Below are 20,076 nucleotides of genomic sequence, written 5' to 3'. Positions count from 1 at the left end.
GAACAGAGGATTTCCTGTTGGGACTTGGCTTTTGGGTGACAACTACCAAGATACAGCAACTCTGTCCTTGAGAGTGTTACCTCTCCACCTTCTAAACAGCCCTGGGGCTGGTAATTAAAGAACTGGACATTTAATGCCGAATCCCTAGATAAAAACTCAGGTATTTGCTATATGTCTGTCTGATACCTGTGTGAATGCAGGAATCCTTGATGTTAAGAGCTACACAATGGTCTCTTCGAGGCAGGGGATTAAGTTCTCAAGCTTCCTGACTTGAAGAGCTTTGATGAATTTCTTCTGTTCTTTTTAGTGTTTAGGATTAGGTGGAAATTAATCTTTTATTGGGAATCAAGGAGTATTTCTTACAACTCTTCTAGCTCCTAGAAAAGGGCATTAAGTATGCCTCCCTCCTCCAGAGTAAGTTGACCATATTTTGCAAAGAAGCCTCATGAAAAGATGTTCAGTGGAAGAGAAGGAAAAAGAGTTAAGAAGCTGATCTGATCAGAAACTCCATGGAGGAGCCCCGAAGTGCAGACACTGCTCGGCTGTCTGTACGAGGCTGACCTGGGCTGTAGATTAGCCAACCACCTCCTGCTTTTAATGCTACTAGTGCCATCCACATGGCATAGCACGGTGGGCTCTTCGTACAAGACTCTGCCATACCCATTGCTGTTCAAAACCACTATGGAAATTTCTACAAATTGTTCAAACGTGTATTCAGAGTCTAATTTACGTACCACTGGAATGTGCCAATGCCCTTAATCTTGAGCGAGCTGATGTGACGCAACGCTAAGCTTTGCTGAACTGCACAACACAAGCGCTGGAAGAGGCTACAGAAAAGGGTAGGATCAACAGGGCACTGGACTCCAGCTCTTTGGTTTGGTGTCACCCCGAGCCTGCAGGCAGGTGCTGCAAATACACTCTGGAGCATGTACAGCTCATCCCTGCCCCTTGTTTAGGCAGAGAGGAAGGGTTGCGGGAGCCTTCAGGGCACACATATGGATGTTGAGAAAGCCTGTCCCCAGGGTCAGCTATTCTGAGGGGATTTCCAGCAAGTATTCAGTAGATTGTATGGAGTTTGAAGAGACTCCAGTAGCTTTTACTGTTTCAGGAATTTCATCATCATTTTCCTAAGAAGGCATCAAGGGGAATGCTTTCTTATCTGTCCATGCGATCCTGTGGTGAAGCCTGATGTGCAAGCCCAATATTACATAAAAGGAATGGCTCAGTTAACCATCGTATGGTGCAACAATTTGCCACATCAAATGGCACTTACAGAGCATGATTTCCTATGATCCCTTGCTGTTTGTTTCAAGTTTTTTTGAAAAGGAGCCATGGTAGGTGTCATGAGCTCAAAGTCTTCCCTATTTTGTAACCAGCAATATCCCAAACAACACAAGGAATGTGTGTTTCTGGCAAGTGTGTTTATCCTTGCTCCTTCCTTTTGTATTGGGCCAGACTGTATGATCTTAGCATGTTCTAATTTCCCAGAATTGCAGAAATAAAGAAAAGCTGGACAATATTTGCAAATCTGGTGCTGGGACTAAACACACTTTGTCCCACTCTTATGAAATTAATAAAAAGTGAGGCAGTTATTCTTGGAGAAAGCCTACTGTGCAGCTAATGATAACCAGTCTTTTGTTTTTCTCCTGTAGGCTATTAAAAAAGAGAAGAGATGATCTAGTTGGTACCACAATGTTTACAGCTTTTCTGCTGAGCAGCTCTGAAAGCAGAGTCCCCATCCATCAGTGCTGTCCCTCTGAACTGCCCCTCTGGCAACCTTCTTTACAGATAAGCCATTGTACTTAAATCTCTATGCACCAACAGCCCTGCTACCTGACTATGGCACAGAATCTCAGGTCTTGGGAGGAAAATGTGTTTGGGGAGGTGCCAGAGAGAGGTTGGGGACACAAAAAAAACCCCAAACCAACAAAAACCAGCTCAGCTGCTGGGATCAGCTCTAAAGTTGATAGTCATAGTTGCACCACAACAGTGACTGAAGGACACCATCAAAGAACCTAAGCACTTTGTCCAAGGTGCCAAAAGGATCACAGGAAACTTATAATGCAGATCAAAGATGTCTTGAAATTGTTCCAGTGATATCACATCTGTGGTTGCACTTAGTCACGATGCATCCACTGAGTTTTCTGTAACAAGACTCATACCAACCTTGTCCCAGGATGGAGGCTAGATGGGCAGTACTGAGACAGTCAGAAGGAAAGCGACTGGAAACGGATACATCTTTTTTTGGGAATGAAGAGGCACTGGAGAGGGTTTCTGTTTATAACAGCATTAATCAAGCATTAGCAATTTTTGATTGGTTCCAAAGGACAAAAGTATTTCAGGAATAAACTCCGACATGGTGAACAGCTGGCTACAACTGCTGACACTAAGGATGTAGGAAGAACAAAACCCAGTAGTGCCTGAGGGCCCCTCCAGTACCAAGGAAGGCTGTGAAGAGTCTTTACAGCACAAAGCTCAGGAAACTTTTTACCGGTACCATTTCATTGTTTTTCCCTCTTTTATTTGATGCTTCATGAGACTGAGGGCTCTTTTACCTTTCTTCTGCTATTGTTAGACTGAACTTTGGCAGAGGAAATACCTGTAATTAGATGTGAGCTCTCGGTGGCTGTGGAGATGTCTTCATTGATGTGGTGCAAGGCCTGCACTAGAGGGGACTGAGGACTCTTTGCCAATGAAAGTGATGACAAGAGGGGCTGGTGATGCAAAATGGGCCCAGATGGTGCCAACTGAGTCACAGATTTTGACTGAGTCACTAATTGGCATGGAATTCTCTCTCAGGGGATGATGCTGAGGGCAATACCAAAGCCAAACATAGGGTTTGAATCTTCACCCTTTTAGTCAATGAAGGTTTTGCTGCCAAAGCCACTGCTCTAAACCTGTATTTGTTAGCCTAAATACTCAAAGCAGTGTTCAGCCTTACAAACCTCACTGATCAAGTCCACAGGCCTAATTGCTATATTTTGCCATACCGAGTGGTAGGTATGAGCTGAGCCTAAGCACATCAGCCACCAAATAAAGGCTCCAGAGAGATGGAATATCTTCTACTGCCCTTCTTGGTTTCACTGCCAATGATCAATGCTGCATTAAAATGTCTGTGCAAAGACAAATAAAGGAAATCTAACTCTTGTAAAAAAATCTTATGGATTTTCTCAGGCTCTATACTGTGGAAAAGGACCTTCAGGTCTCTCTCACTGACTTAAGCCTGTCAGTGAAAAGGAGATGCTTCTGAAGCCAAAATGAACACGTAGAAGGTCTGTGGGCTCAATGCCATGAAATGCAGATCCTCCAGACAAGTTCAGCAAGGTGGTTATCTCCAAAAGGAACATAGAACTGCACTGAAAAGCAACTATGCTGTGTTAAGGTAACTTCAGATTTTGGGACTAAATTTCTTGCTTGGGCTTGTGCAAGTACAATCTGTGCAGCAAAAAGACTACATTTGAAATAGAAACATCTCTGTATGTCAGAATAATATTAAGGCACAGTCTTAAAACTGTCATCTAAAATTTACAAGGCTTTTCTTGTTTCATTTTGTGTGGGTATTATGCTGGTCACAGAACAAGTGATAAAAGGGTACTATCAGATTAAAAATAATGTATTTTTCTAAAAATTGTCATAGCTGTTATAACTAACACCTCGCGTTCTCAGAGCTACAGTGCTAAAACAGTCCAATTTGCATTATGCCTTTGATGATATTTGCTTAGTTGTGTTCTTCTCCAGTTGAACAGTATTAAAAGATTGGTATTTTTCCTTTTGATATTTTCAACAATTAGTATTTAAAGCATTCCCTCATCTGAGCTTTGTTCAGTGGTAGCTGGCTGAAGTCAAGCTGGGCTGTAAGGATTTTTAAAACAACAACCTCACTGGAGTTTACAAAAAACACAAAAAAGCTGGAAAAGAAGGGTTTATTTGCAGCTTAATTATGTGTATTTAAAGCTCCAGTAGAGCTGATAATGTTGTTTAAAAACTTCTCTCTACTAAGGAAGTTACAAATATAGCCTGAATTGCTATAATGGAAGTGACTCCAGCACAACTCATACTTTCCTTCTTAACTTGAACTTTAGTGTTGACAACACAGGGTGTTCTGACCATCTAGAAGTTTTTCCCCATGACTCCATGAATTGCCCTAAAAAAACTGTAACACAGGATACAGACAACAGAATTTCAGCTTTAACCTTCATCTTCTGTGTGTTTATATTTCTAACTCATTCACAGGGAACACTTTTTTACTTATACATACTAACTCTTATCTGAAGAAGACAAAACGTAAGTTGGAATTATTGTAGGTAGGTGGTACTCAAGTGATGCAAGTTATTCACGGATGCTCCTCTTCAAACTACAACACAAGGAAGGCTTCAGCTGAGGATCTCAGGATGTTATAAACTCACATGCACCCAACAGAAAGTTGCCCTGCCATTTGCAATGAAGTGGCATTACCCCCATTTTCATATATATAAAAAGGGCTGCAGAAGAGTTCAATTACCCACGCAATGTGTGTACAGCGCTGCCAGCAACCTGGTACCCCTCTCCCTCCTCATAACCCACAGACTCAGCTGCCCCTCTACAGCAGCGCTTACAGAAAGCTGTACTTACAACATTAAGAATATAGAATAACCTATCCACCTTCAAAGAAGTCTTATAGAATTAAAGTCTACCTAAGACTACGTTCTGTTCCATGCCTGAGGGGCTCTTCCCCCTCCAAATACATATGAGCTTTCTATGACATCCAATCCCCACTCCTAAGAGTCTGTCATTAAAATAAACTGTGCAATGCTACAATACGCTGCTCATAACCAACAACTAATGGGTTTCCCAAAGTTGGCTGCTTTGGCCTTTAGCTCTAACTTTCTTTAGCCTAGCTGGGGAATACCAATTAATACCAGTTAAGATGCTGTTGAGACTATTATTGAGATTGCATTTGGATAACTGTAACGTGAACTAAACACTAAGAAAAGCATAAACTAATTAAAAACTCCAAGGCCCATAACGTCAATAACACAAGAGTTCAACAGCCAGCAGGCTGATCAATACCTAGACAAATATTCATTAATATGATCATAAAAGGCTTGTTTGTTTAAGAAATTGCTTACCTGTAAGGAGAATATGGGTCAAAGCACGTCTTGGTGACTTCTGTTATCTCTGGGTTACAGCATTCCCCACCATCGAAGTTGTACCTCTCGTAATTACAATCCATGTCACACACACCGTTCTGCTTCTTCTTGTTGAAGAGTGTGTGGCGTACATGGCGGCAGTCTCCGCCGTCATACCCAGTCAAGGTGTGGTTGCACTCAGGGTCACAGTTCTCATCCCCAATCTTGCTGATATCACAGTTGGCCAGGATGAGTCGGTGGCGAAGGGAAGAGTTCTTCACCTCCAGCACCTCCAGCTCCCAGGTGATATTGTAGCGGCTGAAAGCCTCATTTAAATGCTGATGCTGGAACTCAATCTGCTGCCGGCTGACAGTGGGGTTCTGGTGCTTGTCATCATAGAGGTTTACCACACGGTAGCGAACGATTTTGTTGCGGCGGAAGCTAGGGAGCTTGTTGTAGCTGGCAATTACGTCCGTGTTGTCACAGACTGTCTGCCCGCAGAGAGGAGGGTCTAGGCTGGTATCCAGCAAATATCCATGATGATAGCTGAACTTGCTTTGAGGACTGCTGCCATCCTTCATGGGAGACCAGGTGTTTTTCACATTCAGTAAACTGTCTTGAAGAACTAGCTGAGGTAGAGGCATGTCTTGTCTGTGAATTGCCTGGCCCATGTCCGACAAGATCTCCTTCTGAGTCCGGGCTGTCCTCCAGAGGCTGAAGTGCTCTATGTAACCCCGATAGTTCTGGTTCAGGGCATTTCCTCCAACCATGAGCACTTTGCACTTCAAGGTCAGAAGACTGAAGATGCTGCCCACTTGCTCTCCACTTGTGGCCACCTGGGCACCATTCACATAGAGTTTCATCAGGTGCCCATCATACGTGGCAGCCAGATGCACCCACTGGTTGGGGAGGTAGCTGCGATGTGCTGCAATGGTGGTTACTTTGCGAGCACGGTCCGTCTTCAGAGAGAAGAAATAGCGGGGGTCTCTATTCCCCTGGTCACTGACGGTGTTAATCCCCAGGACCCATCCTCGGTCACGGGAGGTGTAAGAACATTTGTCATATAATCCTATGTGCCCCCAAAAAAGAAATACGAATAAATAAGGATGACAGAATAAAGAAATTAGTCTTTCAATTGTATAAATATATCTCTCTATATGTATATACACACACTCACCTACATATGTTAGAAAGTTAGTATACAAGAAAGACATTAAATCATCTAGGGCATCATTGTCAGAGGTCATGTTAAGACTTGCTATTAAAGGTCAAGATTTGCCAGGGGCATGTATGAATGGGATTCCCCTTATTCTGACCAAAGATGAAAACTCTTTTGCAAAATGTTGTACTGTGCATTTGGTTCCTACCTTCACTCAAGCCATACATCACCGGTTGAAAAGAAGAACAGTCTTGAGAAATAATCCTTGTTGACCTCGCTTTATACCCTATATCCCTGAACCCTGCATCTAATAAGGTCCAGAGAAGAAATAAGTATAAAATCTAAGTACTGCACAGTTTGAGAAACACTGAGCAGCTGCAATAATCTTGGCAGGATCAAACACCCAAACACTAGAGAGAGTGAAAGGGATGTGTTCAGGCTACCTTCAGCTTCATACCCAATAAAAAACAATAAGAAATGGCACATGTTGGTATGCTGGATGTGCTGACCATAACACACCAGGAAAGGGCAAGAAACATGCATGGGTGGACACACACGTTCAGAAAGCTTCCTGCCCCCTCACACACACAATTCATAGCAATTTGGTGCACCGCAGGGAATATACACTAATGATTTCTCTCATAAACAAAGCATGGATCCACACCTAAAGCTCTCTCAACTGGTCTTCAGACAAGCCAAGTGGTGGGAAGAGCCCACTCCTCAGTTTGGGACACGAGGTTTGGCAAGTTAAAGACACACATTGCTATCTTGCAGTTCTCAAAGGCCAAGGGCTGCAGGGACACCCCTCAACTGAAAAAGTAATCATTAGAGCCTTCAGCACCGAACAGCCTTTCTACTACCAGCACACAGAAAGCAATCCTTCCCCCACGCCTTCACTTCCAAAAGTAAAACGAAAGCCTAAACGAAAATCATAAATCTCTGACAGTTCAGTCCTCATGAAAAGACTAAATATCCCCTTACCTCACCCCTGCACCCTAACCTTCCCAGCACTACAACCAAATAACATCTTCTGCTTCTGACTAAGTTGCTCAATAGCCATCTGTTAACAATCACTCATTAACAGTGTGGTCTTGTCTAGTATCAACAGAGCAAAGGTTACAGGAGCATTCACTGTATTTTTCCTCCCCTTTCCCAGCACCCACCTTCCCCCCTCTCCTCACACCCTTCCCCTCTCCTCCTCCTGTAAAAAAAGTCTTCTGATGGGAAAGTTAAAAAAATTTAAACAGGCCTTTTTTCTGCATGCTGGTATTTTGCTAGGGACTCTGAGCTCCCCCTTTTCCTGTTTCCTTTGGAAGAGAGATGCCAGGGTTCGGAAGGTAATGTGTTTATTCATCTGTAGGGCGCACTCAGTTCAAAACCTTTTCAAGATCAGCTTCTAGTTTATACTGCTACTTCTCGTCACGAGAAAGGAGAGGAGAAGAACCAGGGAAGGAAAAACCAAACATGCTATAAAAAAAAAAAAAAAAAAAAAAAAAAAGACATTTGCTGGCATGGATATTTACCTGAGAAATTCATGACATGAAAGCCAAAGCTACCGATGACTTTCTGGAGTCTGTTTTTTAAGCATTTTAAAATTTTCTTTATGGAATAAATACTTTTACAAAGCATTCATTTTCAGATGTATGAGAGCCCACAAACGTCTGCATTTTTATGAATCTCAAATGAAGGTATTGTCCAACGACAGTGGGTGGATAATACTGCGATGAATGAGAAGACAGCTGGCAAGACACGTCCCTCTTCCAAATAAGTCATTAAAAAAAAAAAAGCTATAAAAATCTCAACTTATTGTAGTAAGACCATTAGAGCTGGTCAGACATTTTGTAAGAGAGTTTTTGCCTGCCAAGAAATGCCAACATGGCGAGAGCAGAAACAGTGATGCAAAAACAGGCTAGTACCAGCAAAGCTCTCTGAGAAGGTACAGGTCTTCAACATGGCCAGGGGAACGCCATGGACCCAGCCAGGGACCCCCTCGGCTGTTTTGACTGCAAGCATAGAAGGTCAACCCATCCCAGCCATGCTCCCCACCATCTCCTGCCACCTTTGCCACCCAGTGACTGAATTCTTCAGGCCTGCAGACCACAGGGCAGCTACACACGCAACAGTTGCTCCACCTGTTTCTTAAGGCATCCAAGATCCCGGCTGTTGAACGGATGGCTGGAAGTCCTGGAACAGGCTTCTGGGGTCTCCAGCTCTGGGGAAGTCCACCGTACGGTCTTTAAGGGTCAAGGTTTTTGGCTTTTTGTACTGGAAATATTCCCCCAAAGAACTAATAAATTATTGTGGAATGGAAATTCAGTTTCCTAGCCAGCATTAAAGAACATCTTCCTCTCTCTCTGAAGTGCTGCACGATGCTAGTGATTGACCTCAGCTGAACAGATGGAGCTGCTAGAGGAATACTACAGAATAGTAGCAATCGTCCCTTGCCTTTGAGCATTTAAACCCTGATGTGATGCAACGTGTCTTGAGTTTGGCTCAAACAGCTGCCATCAATTCAAGATTTACAGAGAGCCAAAGGAGGGCAGAAAAAGAAAAAAACAGTGACAATAGGGACACCACTGAACATGCCAGTATGAAAGCTGCTGAACTAAAACAGTCTACTATTCCAGCTCCTTACATTTTCTAGTTTAGGGCAAAGGTCATTACTGAATCCATATGCCACGTACAGTATTCTTTTCTCAAACTTTTACTATTACAGACATCCAACTCTTGATGAAAAGATGGCCTGAACACAATCCCTTCAGCAGCAAGACTTGTTTTATTCTTAAGAGAAAGGAAAAATGAGTAAGAAAAGGGATAAGAAACCCACACTCCCTATAACTTGCAAAGTCGTACCAGTTCTGTATGACCTTCTCTGCTTGTATGCTGTACCTACTTTCCCAATCCTTCACTTACTTTTGGCTTTAGACTAAGAATCCTCCGGCTAAGGGAGTGTCACTTTTCCGTTTTGTCCCCAGCACAATGAAACTAATTTCAGCTGGGACTTCGGATGTCATAATAAAAGAATTTATTACTTCTTCTATGACAACTAATAAGGGCAAAGCCATTGGAAGAGGGACATGTGAAATAATTGCCAGAACTTCTGAAAACTGAATAATTTGATGTTTTCACAATTTATTTCAATTTAGTAAAAGGTTCCATAGCCATGAGTTATTTCTCAGACATAATTAAGAACATTTTAGACAAGAGGAGGCCTCTTTTACCCCAAACAAGGCTGTTTTTGAGCAAAATCACCCCTCACAATGGTTGACACTCTGAATTTCAAAATTCAGCTGTGACCACAACCAACATCTACAGGAAAAACATACAGAGTTTAGATTCTCATTTACACTGAGAATTCTTTACAATAATGTGGTAAAGGACATTTTTAGCTACTTAATATCCCTTTACAAACCAAGAGTGGTGTAAAGAGGCCTCATGCTAAATGAGACTCAAGCCAATGACTGCAAAACCACAATTTGGCGAATAAGCCTGAAGTTTCTGAGCCAAGAAATGGTGTGAAATAAAACTGGTGTTTGTTTTCCCCACAGCAATTAGATTAAAAAAATATGTACAAGTTTCATACAGCAGCAAACAGTTTTCCTCACTTCTGCCTGCCCTGAGTTGCTAGAAAGGGATGGAGCTACAGCTGAGAAGAATACTGACAGCCCTTCTAACTCCTTAGTCTGAATGATTTTTTTCCTTGTAAAGCTCCTGTTCTTGAAACCCAAGGGATTAAACCAGAATTTTATCTCCTGTTAAAAAATAGAAAGAAGAGGCACTAGTTCAGCTTTCCAGTAAGAGTCACTGGTAACCTTCCTTCCCCACAAAGAAGTGAGTCACTTCTCTGACAACTCCAGAGAAGTGCATAACAGAGTAAGATGCCACGTTCCTGTCTACTTGGCCAAAGACAGACTCTGATGGCCCACGAGGCTCCTTGCAGTCCCATGATGTTTATCCCTTATAGGAAAAGTAAATTCCTAGGCATCAAGAGTGGGGAAAGCTAGAAAATTCAGCTCCAAAGTCCCAACACCAAAAGCCAAACATGAAACCCCAGAAATTTAGTCTCTCCTTTTTTTTTTTTTTTTTTAAGTGAAATCTCAGTGTCCTCGCTACTGACCCACAATTGCTCCAGTATGCGACTGTCCACCGGACCTCTTCCAGGAGGCTCTAACCAAGGCCAGTGTAAAGTTTATAACCCAGTTTGTTTTCAGGACTTTACTGGGGACTTAAATAGGGCCACATCCTTGCATGGGCCCTGTGTGCTGGACAGGATTTGGCAGCGCCAGCACAGCGTGTAGCATCAGCTGCTGAAGTTCTGGAAGAAAGTCCTGGGTGAGGACACGAGGCGTTGCTGTAACCAGGCTCTCGATGCCGAGATTGGAGCAGATGTTTATCAGCGGTAGCCACAGAGAAACGGGAACTCACAGCTAGAGGCTGTAGCTGCTGGAGTCCTAAGTAGCTCTCTCTGTGGGCAGAGTTTGAAAGAAGAGAGGCTGAAGTAGCCCATGCAAGCTGGTATAATCCACTTTAACATTATCAATAACAGACTCCAGGCCTCCCTCCCTCACTTCAGTGCAGTTTCTTGCATCTTGCTAAGAGCAATCTTCCCGGTAATCAGCTCAGCCATAGAATTACCTAAGAATTTAATTCTTTATGCAGAAGAAGTTTCCCCACTTTGCTGAGCAACTGGAAGCAAAAGAAAAAAAAAAAAAACCCAAAACCACAAAAGGACTTGTTATGCTTTCCTTTCCAGGAGCTGAGAGGCTGGGGGAAGGGGAAGAAGGAGGTCAGTTTGACTTTGAACACATCAGGTGTGCTGCGGAGCCCGCCACAGCCATGCAAGGCAGAACGGAAAACAATGCCCTGCACTTCTGAAAGTTGGCCGTGCCTGTTTTGCTGGGAGACTCCAACCAGAGGTGACAGGACTCAGTTATGAAAGGGGAATTTAGGTCAACAATCAAAGCTGCAGTCAGGGGGCCCAAGAACAGGGCGCTAAAGGTTGGGGCTGGTTTTTTCTTTAGCATGCTTTAATCGTTTAGTATCAAAGCACAGAGGAATGCTTGAAAGAGCAAATATTCTACAGGAACCTATAGAAAGCTTTTATCTGTCCAGAGGAAAATAATTAAAACCGACAGATTTGGGTTAAGTATCCCCATGTTCCATGCAATTGAATAAGTCAGCGAAGATCCACTGGAGCAGTTCTTGAGTTCTGCACTGGATATTTCATGGTATGACATTGAACCCAATATAGTTTTACAAAGGGGAGAAATAATCTCTCCTTTCCTTTGCCATGCTTACCCCAGCCTCCGCTTCCTTCCACAATAGTTAAATAATTCAAGGTCCAGAGTACTTAAGGCAACATCTCTGTCTATACCATTTCCAACACAGCTAAGAGGCCTCCTGAGGTCACCCCCTGAGACAAGGAGTGGCTGAAGCAAACCACCTGAGACTTGCTCAGGTGGCAACATACTACTTAAGCGAGCAAAAAGGGGACGTTTGGTGCTGCTATCAATCTAGCTGAATTCACACCAGATATTATCATTCACAAGCCAGGCAATAGCATTCAGAACTGAGAGAGAAGGACTGAGTTCCTTTTGTTTTCACATGAAAGACAAGATCTTCATCATGTAGAAATACAGTCTCTAATACAGCTATGCCTATTTAATGTTGAGAATTTGGCCCAAGGCTCTTTGCAATATAAAAATCCTTATATCGTTGCCATTTAGCATTAAATTAAGCATATACTCAGCACTGTTTCTCAAATTCCCAGTCACTCATATGCTCAATGAGATACCTTGAAGCCTGAAAACGGGGAGGTGAGAACAGCTAAAACAGCAAAACATGGATTTGTAGTGGCTGGTTAGTTATGAACATTACATAAATCCTTCCCTTCTGATAACAAAGTCGCGTAGGCTGCAACAGAGCAGCCACTGGCATGGACAATCACATTAGTGACACTTCACTGAGCCTATTGTGAGAATATACCCACTAACAGTATAGAAGAGCTTACTGCAAACAGATCTGGTAGGGTGGGGTTGGTGAGAAATTATTAGATTGTGAGGATTTTGAGGTGCAAGTGAACACACAACACTGCATAACCAGATGGCACAGAGGAGCGAGCTTCAGTCCTTGCAGTATTCTAACAGGGTCATCCTTGGACTGGGTATTGCTTTTGCAAGGGCTCCTTTGTATACAGTATCAGCGTAAACAAGTATTAGTGGGAAGGTTGGCTTCTTATCTAGATCTCCCTAAGCATTTCACAATAAAGCTGCAGAACCAGTGGAGACTGGTACTTAGTTAACAAACTGTGGCTGTTTATGATCTAATAACTAGGTTTAGATGGGCTTTTAGTCGGATAGCAAAGAGCACATCCTTCGCAAGGGTCAAACTTCAGTCCCTACTATAAAGTCTGGGACCACAGGAACATTCCAGAGAGCAAGGGTAAGGATTTTCTAACATCTACAAAACAATTTTTTGTCTGCCTCGCTCTCAGAAACAACCAAATATTTCTGGTTGAAGCTTGAAAAAACAGTACGTGTCCCTGTTATTAGAGATGAACATAACACATGCAGACATAGGGACAGTATTAAGATTGTACAGGCAGGCCTTATTCTGACACTACTTAAGTCATAAACTCTGTGTCCATCAGCACGTTCCTTCAGAGAATCACGGGTGTATGTCATAAATATGGGAGGCTTTGCATCAGGCTTGGTTCAGACAAGAATTCAGGTTGACGGGTGCCAGTTTTAGACACGCTAGTGTGGCCCACTGGTAATAAAGCAGAGTTTAGTGCTTATGAAAACGCAGATATCTTTCAAACATGATGAATGGAAAGCCCTCAATAAGTTTGTTGGTTTGGCTCAAAGAGACCTGAACACACCTTTCAGCTTCCGAGCTTACCTATGCTCACTGATCAGCAGAGCCAGGTTACGAATTAAGCATCCTATTGCAGCTGAGGCGTTGTATTCACCTTTAGAGAAATCCAGCATTAACATCACTCTCACCTTAAATGCAAATGTTGCAAAACACAAGGATACATATCAAGAGGCATGTGTGAAAATCATTCATCTTCCACAGACACATGCACAAGGGACGCATACAAAGCTGGAAGCACACACAAACCTGCAAAAAAGGACATAAATACAACGGCACGCCAGCAGAAGAGCTGTTCTATGCGCACAGATGAATGTACCTGGCAACGTGCTTGGTGGAACATATGTTACCTCTGCTTACACGTCTCCTCCTCCTCCCTGCACTATTAGCCAAATACTGATTAGCTATCAAAGCTCTACAGAGAAATCTACTCTTGTGCATGCTAACACAGAGTGGCTTTCCTCCCTTTTGTATGTGTTAATGCTTGAGAGCAAACACAGAGAGTATCTTCTACAGAAGGAACAGACATGCAAGTACCATAACTTCCAGGCAATCTAAATGATAAAGTGGTATTTCTGGGCTCATTTTAGAAAACAGCAGAGAGAATTGATCATAAACTGGGTCAAGATAGGTCAGCATACCTCAGAGCAGATCAGATGGCCCGAGCATCCCAGGAGGAAACGTTCTTCTGGAAGGATTATTAGGGGCACATCTGTGCCATCAGATGACCGTGCACAATACCCATCAGCTCACTGGGAGTTCAATATGGCATTTCCTTTCAAAATGTGCTTTGTGCCTGACAAGCACTGCAAGGCAATCAGCTGCGGCAGCAGGCAAGCCCGTAGTCGTGCTGGAAAAACACCCGACACGCTGCCCTACGGAACCCCCCTCGATGGCCAGAAACGTGGAGCAGTGAGAAGTGGATGTCTACACATGAGATTGCTTGTGGTGCTGATCAAAATACACAGCAAGGATCGAAGGGGGGACAACGCCACAGATTGTTTTGCTTTTTAGAATTCCCTTGTCTGTGACCTTTACAGCAGCTTTAGGGCAGCACTGGAACCAGCTGAGCAGTTACTACTCCCAGCTGCAGAGAGAAGAGCTTTTACACCATTGCACAACGCGCATGTGTTTGGCGGGTGGGAGGGGAAGGTTAAGGCTAGAGAACAAAGGAGGAAGTCTAGCGGCACCTAAATCAAACACTATGATCAATGAGGGAGTGGGAAGAGGACCTGGGGAGCGGGGACAACCTTACAACCTTTCCAGGATCAGACAGATGGCCAACATCTACATTATTACAAAACCAAAACAAAACCAAAAAATTCCATGAATGCAAACTAGGGCACCCTGTGAGGAGACTGTAAAAATCACATCGTGATAGCTCAGACTTGTTTTTGTAATTGAGGGGCATTTCCACATGAAACAGTTCTAGTTATTTAATTGGATTTTGAGAACATTCTTGGGCAGATACTTTGCGAGTGTAAAACTGAGTAGTTCCAGTGCATTTACACTGATTTATACCATGCAAGGTCTTTGCCTCTGTGAGAATTAAATATCTTATTGTAAAAATATCTGAGATCTTATCCAGACTCCAATATCTTATTGGATCTGGCTTTTCCATATGACTGCATCTTTCCTGTACTAATAGAAACGACTGAGGAATTTACCGACCTTAAAAGAAACGTCTCCGATGCAATACACAGAACAGCGTACAGTAACAGCAGGCAGAGCGGAGCCGATTGTGCCTGTTTTCTGTTGTCGCTTTTGAAAAGGATCCGGGCCTTCTCTAATCATGACTACTCCATGCCTCAAATTCCCCGCTCCATACTTGCATACAAGTTCCAAACCCATACACAAACCACAGAGATATTTCTGCTTTCTAGGAAACATCCTGCTGAAAAAACCCGCCTCTCTAACATGATATAACTCTTATAGTATGCATTCCAGATAGGTTAGTATATGGTGACTACAGCCTAAGTATATAACTTTAGACCTCTGTTTTTCTGCTCAGTTTTAATACAATTTCCTTTGCTTTGATATGATTCTCCTCCTAGAAATACCTGAGCCTCTACTTCTTCTCTACAAATATCAGCGCTCACTTGATCTGTGAGCACAAATAAATAGACATCTAAAAGAAAATTCTCACACAGATACTCACGATGTCTTAGAAGTGTACAGAAACAAATTCACACCTATTAAACCAAAGGCTGTAGCTGAAAATTCAGCCTTTAATTCTTAAAGGACAAGATGGGACAGCGATGGGCAAACCTCCAAAAGGTCATAATTCTGCTTCGCTTTCCATAAGCGTTGCCAAAGTCAAATGCTTCTCAAAAGTAATTGATCTTCTCAAGTCTGCAGAACTGGGAGAAAAATGTGAAAGAAACAAGCTACCTTGGAAGATTTTTGGCAATTCCTGTGTTTAGCTGAGCAGCAGGAAATATCGTATGTCCAACCTTTCTTATGTTATTTCAGCCCTTCCACTTCTGGTTACATTTGGAACCAAAGAAATGAAGACTAACAAAATAGCATGTACGTGTACTACTTTCTCTGTGCATAGGCCTATATATACACATGTGCACATGGGTTTGAGGGAGCAGACTGGGGCATTTTGAGCACTTGGCTTAAATTTGAATTTTGAGGAACAGTCTCCATCTGGGGATGGCTCAAATGAAATGAAATCCAGTCTCAGAAAACTAATTGCCTTCGATAGGTCTTTGGTCTATATTTTCTGTTTGCAGCTCAGCCAAAGTCACAGGAGTATGTCATTTCAGCATACAGCCTACTTACCCCTCTGGACTGTTCTTCTGCCCTGAGACTGACAGACCACCCAGCGAGGAGATGACAAGCAAAAGTCACCCAATCCTTATTCCCTGCTTTCTCATTCACTGCTTTGTTTTTAACAGATGTCTGCTGTGTTAGCTTCACAGTCCTGACATTGTCAATGCTCCAGCTTCCAGAGGGAAACCTTGATTTTGCTCCCTGAAGTTTGTATCCTAGAGGTAAATTCTTGGCTTCACTGAAATCAACAGCAAAACTCTACTACCTTCAGTGAGAAAAGATTTCAGTCTTGTTTTTCAGCTTGTCTTCAAACTAGCACATTGGACTGTTTTGAAGGGGAAAAGTCAAGTCATTGCTCAGCACATCGTTCTGGTTAAAGGTGACAAAATGTAAAAATTAACAACATATGAAACTGAGCCTGACAATTCACCTACAGCGATGCCTAGGAGACCCTACAAAGAGCAGGAAATATTATGGCAATTAGAAGTATCCCACCACTGTCAAGGAGAATCCATAGAAATACTGGAAAATGAAAGGATTTGAAATAAGCATCCTAGTGCTGCCTGTGCTTTACTGTTGGCTTCAATTATATTTGCAGTAATAGCTGTAAACCCCAGAATAATCTGATGTTAGAAGCACAGACACAATACAGGTGAGGACTGAATTAACTCCTCTTTAAAGAACTTGTATTGTGGAAAAACGCTGAATTTTAATTTGAAAGTTATGGTGACAGATATTCAACCATTCTAGTAAGAAAGGTTTTTCAATGACTGACTACTCTCAGGGATAAAATACTGCATTTTCTCTCTGTTCTGAAGTTGCTTAGTCTCCATGTGCATCCATTAGATTTACTCATATCATCTACTATTAGATTTTCAACCTTGAATTATCAGATTAATATTCCTCAAACATATACTTAAAGATCATAAAGATCAAGCCACTTCTTAATCTTCTTGAATCAAATACTTCTTACAAATCATATAATTATTGTAATAGGTTTTTTTTTTCCTCTAAATCCTCTTTCGTACAACATCCTTCTTAAACCGTGGACACACCAGAACTGGATGAAGTACTTCAGCAGCAGCTACTCCAGTGTCAATACAAGGATAACACAACCTCCCCAATCCTGCTCAATGCTTCCTTGTTTACATAGCCAACGATGACTCTAAACCTTTGGCCGCAGCACCCCATTGGCAGCTCACATTTACATGCTTTATCTATTCCAACAGGCAGTTACTCCTACACATCTAGCTTCCAGGTGAAAGACCATTCCCCCACCATCCATCCTTTATGTGTGACCTGCCGCCCGTCTTTCTATATGTATGACTTCACATTTGGCTTTATTCTAATGCATAGTCTTTGCATGTTCTCAATTTTTGAAAACACCCAAATGAGAGTCCTGTTTTGGTCATTGTTTACCACTCCCTGAACTCTGCAACATCTGCAAATTTTATCAGCACTGATTTTATGTTTTCTTGCAGGTTGTTGACAGAAAATATTAACTAGTAAAGAGCCAAGATTGCATTGTGCTGAATAGGAGGGAATGTGGCCAGAGTCACACTGTTCAGGCAACAGCTTTGTTTTTCAGTAGGGGAAAATAAATACCTGTGATACTCATGAATACGAGCTTACACAAGTCAAGAGAAAAAAGATGGGACAAATAGATAACTAGGAGATTGGCAAGATATGCCTCTGTCTTTTTGTCTCTTTGGCATTCCACAACCTCGGTCTTTTCTTTATAGCAGCACAGCGCTGGAGGGACCTAGCACGACCCTGGCCAACGGGACTTCTTGGCTAAGCATTTCTTCTCTTTGGTACAATGGAGTGGTATTTGCCATTTACAGCATCATACCTGGTCAAAGCACTGCACTGATATTACCTCATCCTTACAAACAACATCTCTCTGAGGGCTGCCAAGGACCATTATCCCACCTTCACAGGTGGAAAGGACAGAGCTGAAGGCACCTCAGAGCAATTGCAAAGTAGCAACTAAAACCCCAGAGCAACCTGTGCACCTCCAACCACTATGCCACAAAATAAGCAGCTTGAATTAGCAGAAGAGGGAGCCTGCTTTTCTCTCACACAAACAGTTTCATCACTGCTGAAACAAACACCCTTTCTTTCTCCCAAAAGCTCTAATTTATCGCTGAAGGAAATCTCTGTTCTCTTCCCGAAACCGCCAGCCAAAAAGAAACCTCTACCCTTTGCAACTGCCTGTTTTCTTCTCTGCCAACTAGTCTCCGTCTCTCCTTTCCTTACAGAACATCTTGTTGCAATGCCCTTCTACAATAATTCCACATAAAAACGTGTGCCTTGTCAAGCTTGCCCTGTCACCAGTGTTTGACAAGTGTCAGAGAAACCCCATAAAAGCCAGGCTGCGAGTTTGTCAAAGAGCACCATGTGTTGAACACATTGACAGTTCTCAATAAATAACATCCCTGCTGAACAGCTGGTTGGATTGCTTGGGTTTGGAAGAATGCTGGCCACATTGCCTACTTACGTGCATCCTCCTCAATGATGCACAGAAGATCCTGTGCATGGGGAGCGGAAATACATCACTTCCAGAAGATACCGAAGTATTTTTTAAAACAAGTGTATCTGAACACAAGTTTAGATCCTGACTGAAGATTTATGGCCAGTTTCAGACACACAGATGTCCAGTAAAGTGTTGGTTTCTTGATACTGGTGCAAGAGATGTTCCTTGTGAGGGAGTGGAGGGAAGAGATGGGCGATGGTAGGAAGAGCTATCCTAATCTCGTTTCCTTCTTCCCTCTATCTAATGAAATACAGAGCTCCCATTTCATTTAGTGCCTTCTCAAGTATCAGACCACAGAAACCGTTCACCAGAACAATCTGGCTTTCACAGTGTGAGACAAAACACAAGGTTGGGGCAGAAAGGCCCTTGCTTCTCTGCCTCCATCATCAGCGCTTGAGGCAGAGGTAAGGGTTTGGTCCAGCACTCAGCCTTGCTGCAAGGTGTCTTCCTCCATGAGCGCAAATGCTCCCGGGCCACCTTTGCTGCCAAATCCCAACCCTGCAGAAACCTTTGGAGGAGAAACAGAGACCCCTCACAGTATCATTTTGCCCCTGTGAGATGCAGCTGCCATTGCTTCCCTCCCTGGCCTGTTCCATGGAGCCTGCAGGTGTTTGGATAAGGCCATTTCTCAGTAAAACTGGTGGTATGCTGATGTTTAAAATAAAATAAAATAAACCTGTAGTATTACAGAATATAGCTGAAGACCACCCCTGTTCGAGCATTGCCTCTGGTGAGACATAAAATGTAAACAGTCTGTTTGATTAAACCATCTCTAGTGAGAGGACTTTGGGGAATTCCAGTCTTCCTCAGCGCAAAGAGCAGGAGACACTCTGCTCTTCATTAATTCAGAGCTCTTCAAAGGGCAAGAATGAATCGCTCAACTTTCCTCCTAGAAGAAACTGTTGATAGTTATCCTGGAATTCTTGGAGGAAGATCACCAGTATAAATCAAGTCCATTTCCACCACCACCAGCCCCCCTTCTTTATTTAATCTGTTCACAGGCAAAGGGATTATGTAACAACTGATAAACTTTGTCCATGCTGCAATAAGAAATGCTCATTTCTGATTGTCTCCCCCCTCCTTGTTGGGATGGGAGGTGGAGAGACCACACTGGAATAGTCTTACAGATAAGGCTATTAATTACATAACAGAAAATATTTGTACAATAAGAGAAACTGTTCTTTCAGCAAAAAGCAACAGATAAGACTATTTTAAATCATCACATTTTAAGGTATGGAGATTCTGCCAGCACTGGACACCTTTTGTAATACATCTAAAACTTCAAGGCTCTTAGAACTAAAAGTGGGACCACAACTTTCACATCTATTATATCTGTAAAAACTCCCCTATTCCCAATTTATTCCTTATTCCTTTAGTGACATGAGCACTGCATTAATACCACACCTCTGCACAAGTGAGGAACCACAGCCCTGACCAGTGCCACCTCCTCCACTCCCAGAGCTTTTCTTTATCTGATGATTTTCCCAAGCATTTTGAGTATCTAGAAAGGCTTTTTAGAGGATTCCGGTGTCTCCTGGAAGGAAACAAACACATAATTCCCTCAGCTCCTATCTGAGGCCACCAAGGTGCAGTACTAAAGGCACAACCCAGAAGCAGTCACA

General features: G+C 42.7%; 1 protein-coding gene across 1 annotated transcript in view; it reads right to left on the bottom strand.

Moving 5' to 3' along the window:
* Nucleotides 1–20,076, bottom strand: part of PAPPA (pappalysin 1) — a gene marked incomplete at its 3' end in the record, with an annotated part of 179,051 nt that overhangs the window by 144,885 nt on the left and 14,090 nt on the right. Inside the window, exon 2 of the mRNA XM_082009036.1 lies at nucleotides 5,109–6,177. Within this exon, the coding sequence (XP_081865162.1) occupies nucleotides 5,109–6,177 (1,069 nt within the window). The remainder of the gene's footprint in view (nucleotides 1–5,108; nucleotides 6,178–20,076) is intronic.

Source organism: Phaethon aethereus (assembly GCF_964289735.1).
Source record: "Phaethon aethereus genome assembly, chromosome: 20".
In the NCBI taxonomy this organism is placed as follows: domain Eukaryota; kingdom Metazoa; phylum Chordata; class Aves; order Phaethontiformes; family Phaethontidae; genus Phaethon; species Phaethon aethereus.
The sequence above is the reverse complement of the archived record's forward strand: the minus strand, read 5'-3'. Positions and strand labels throughout refer to the sequence as shown.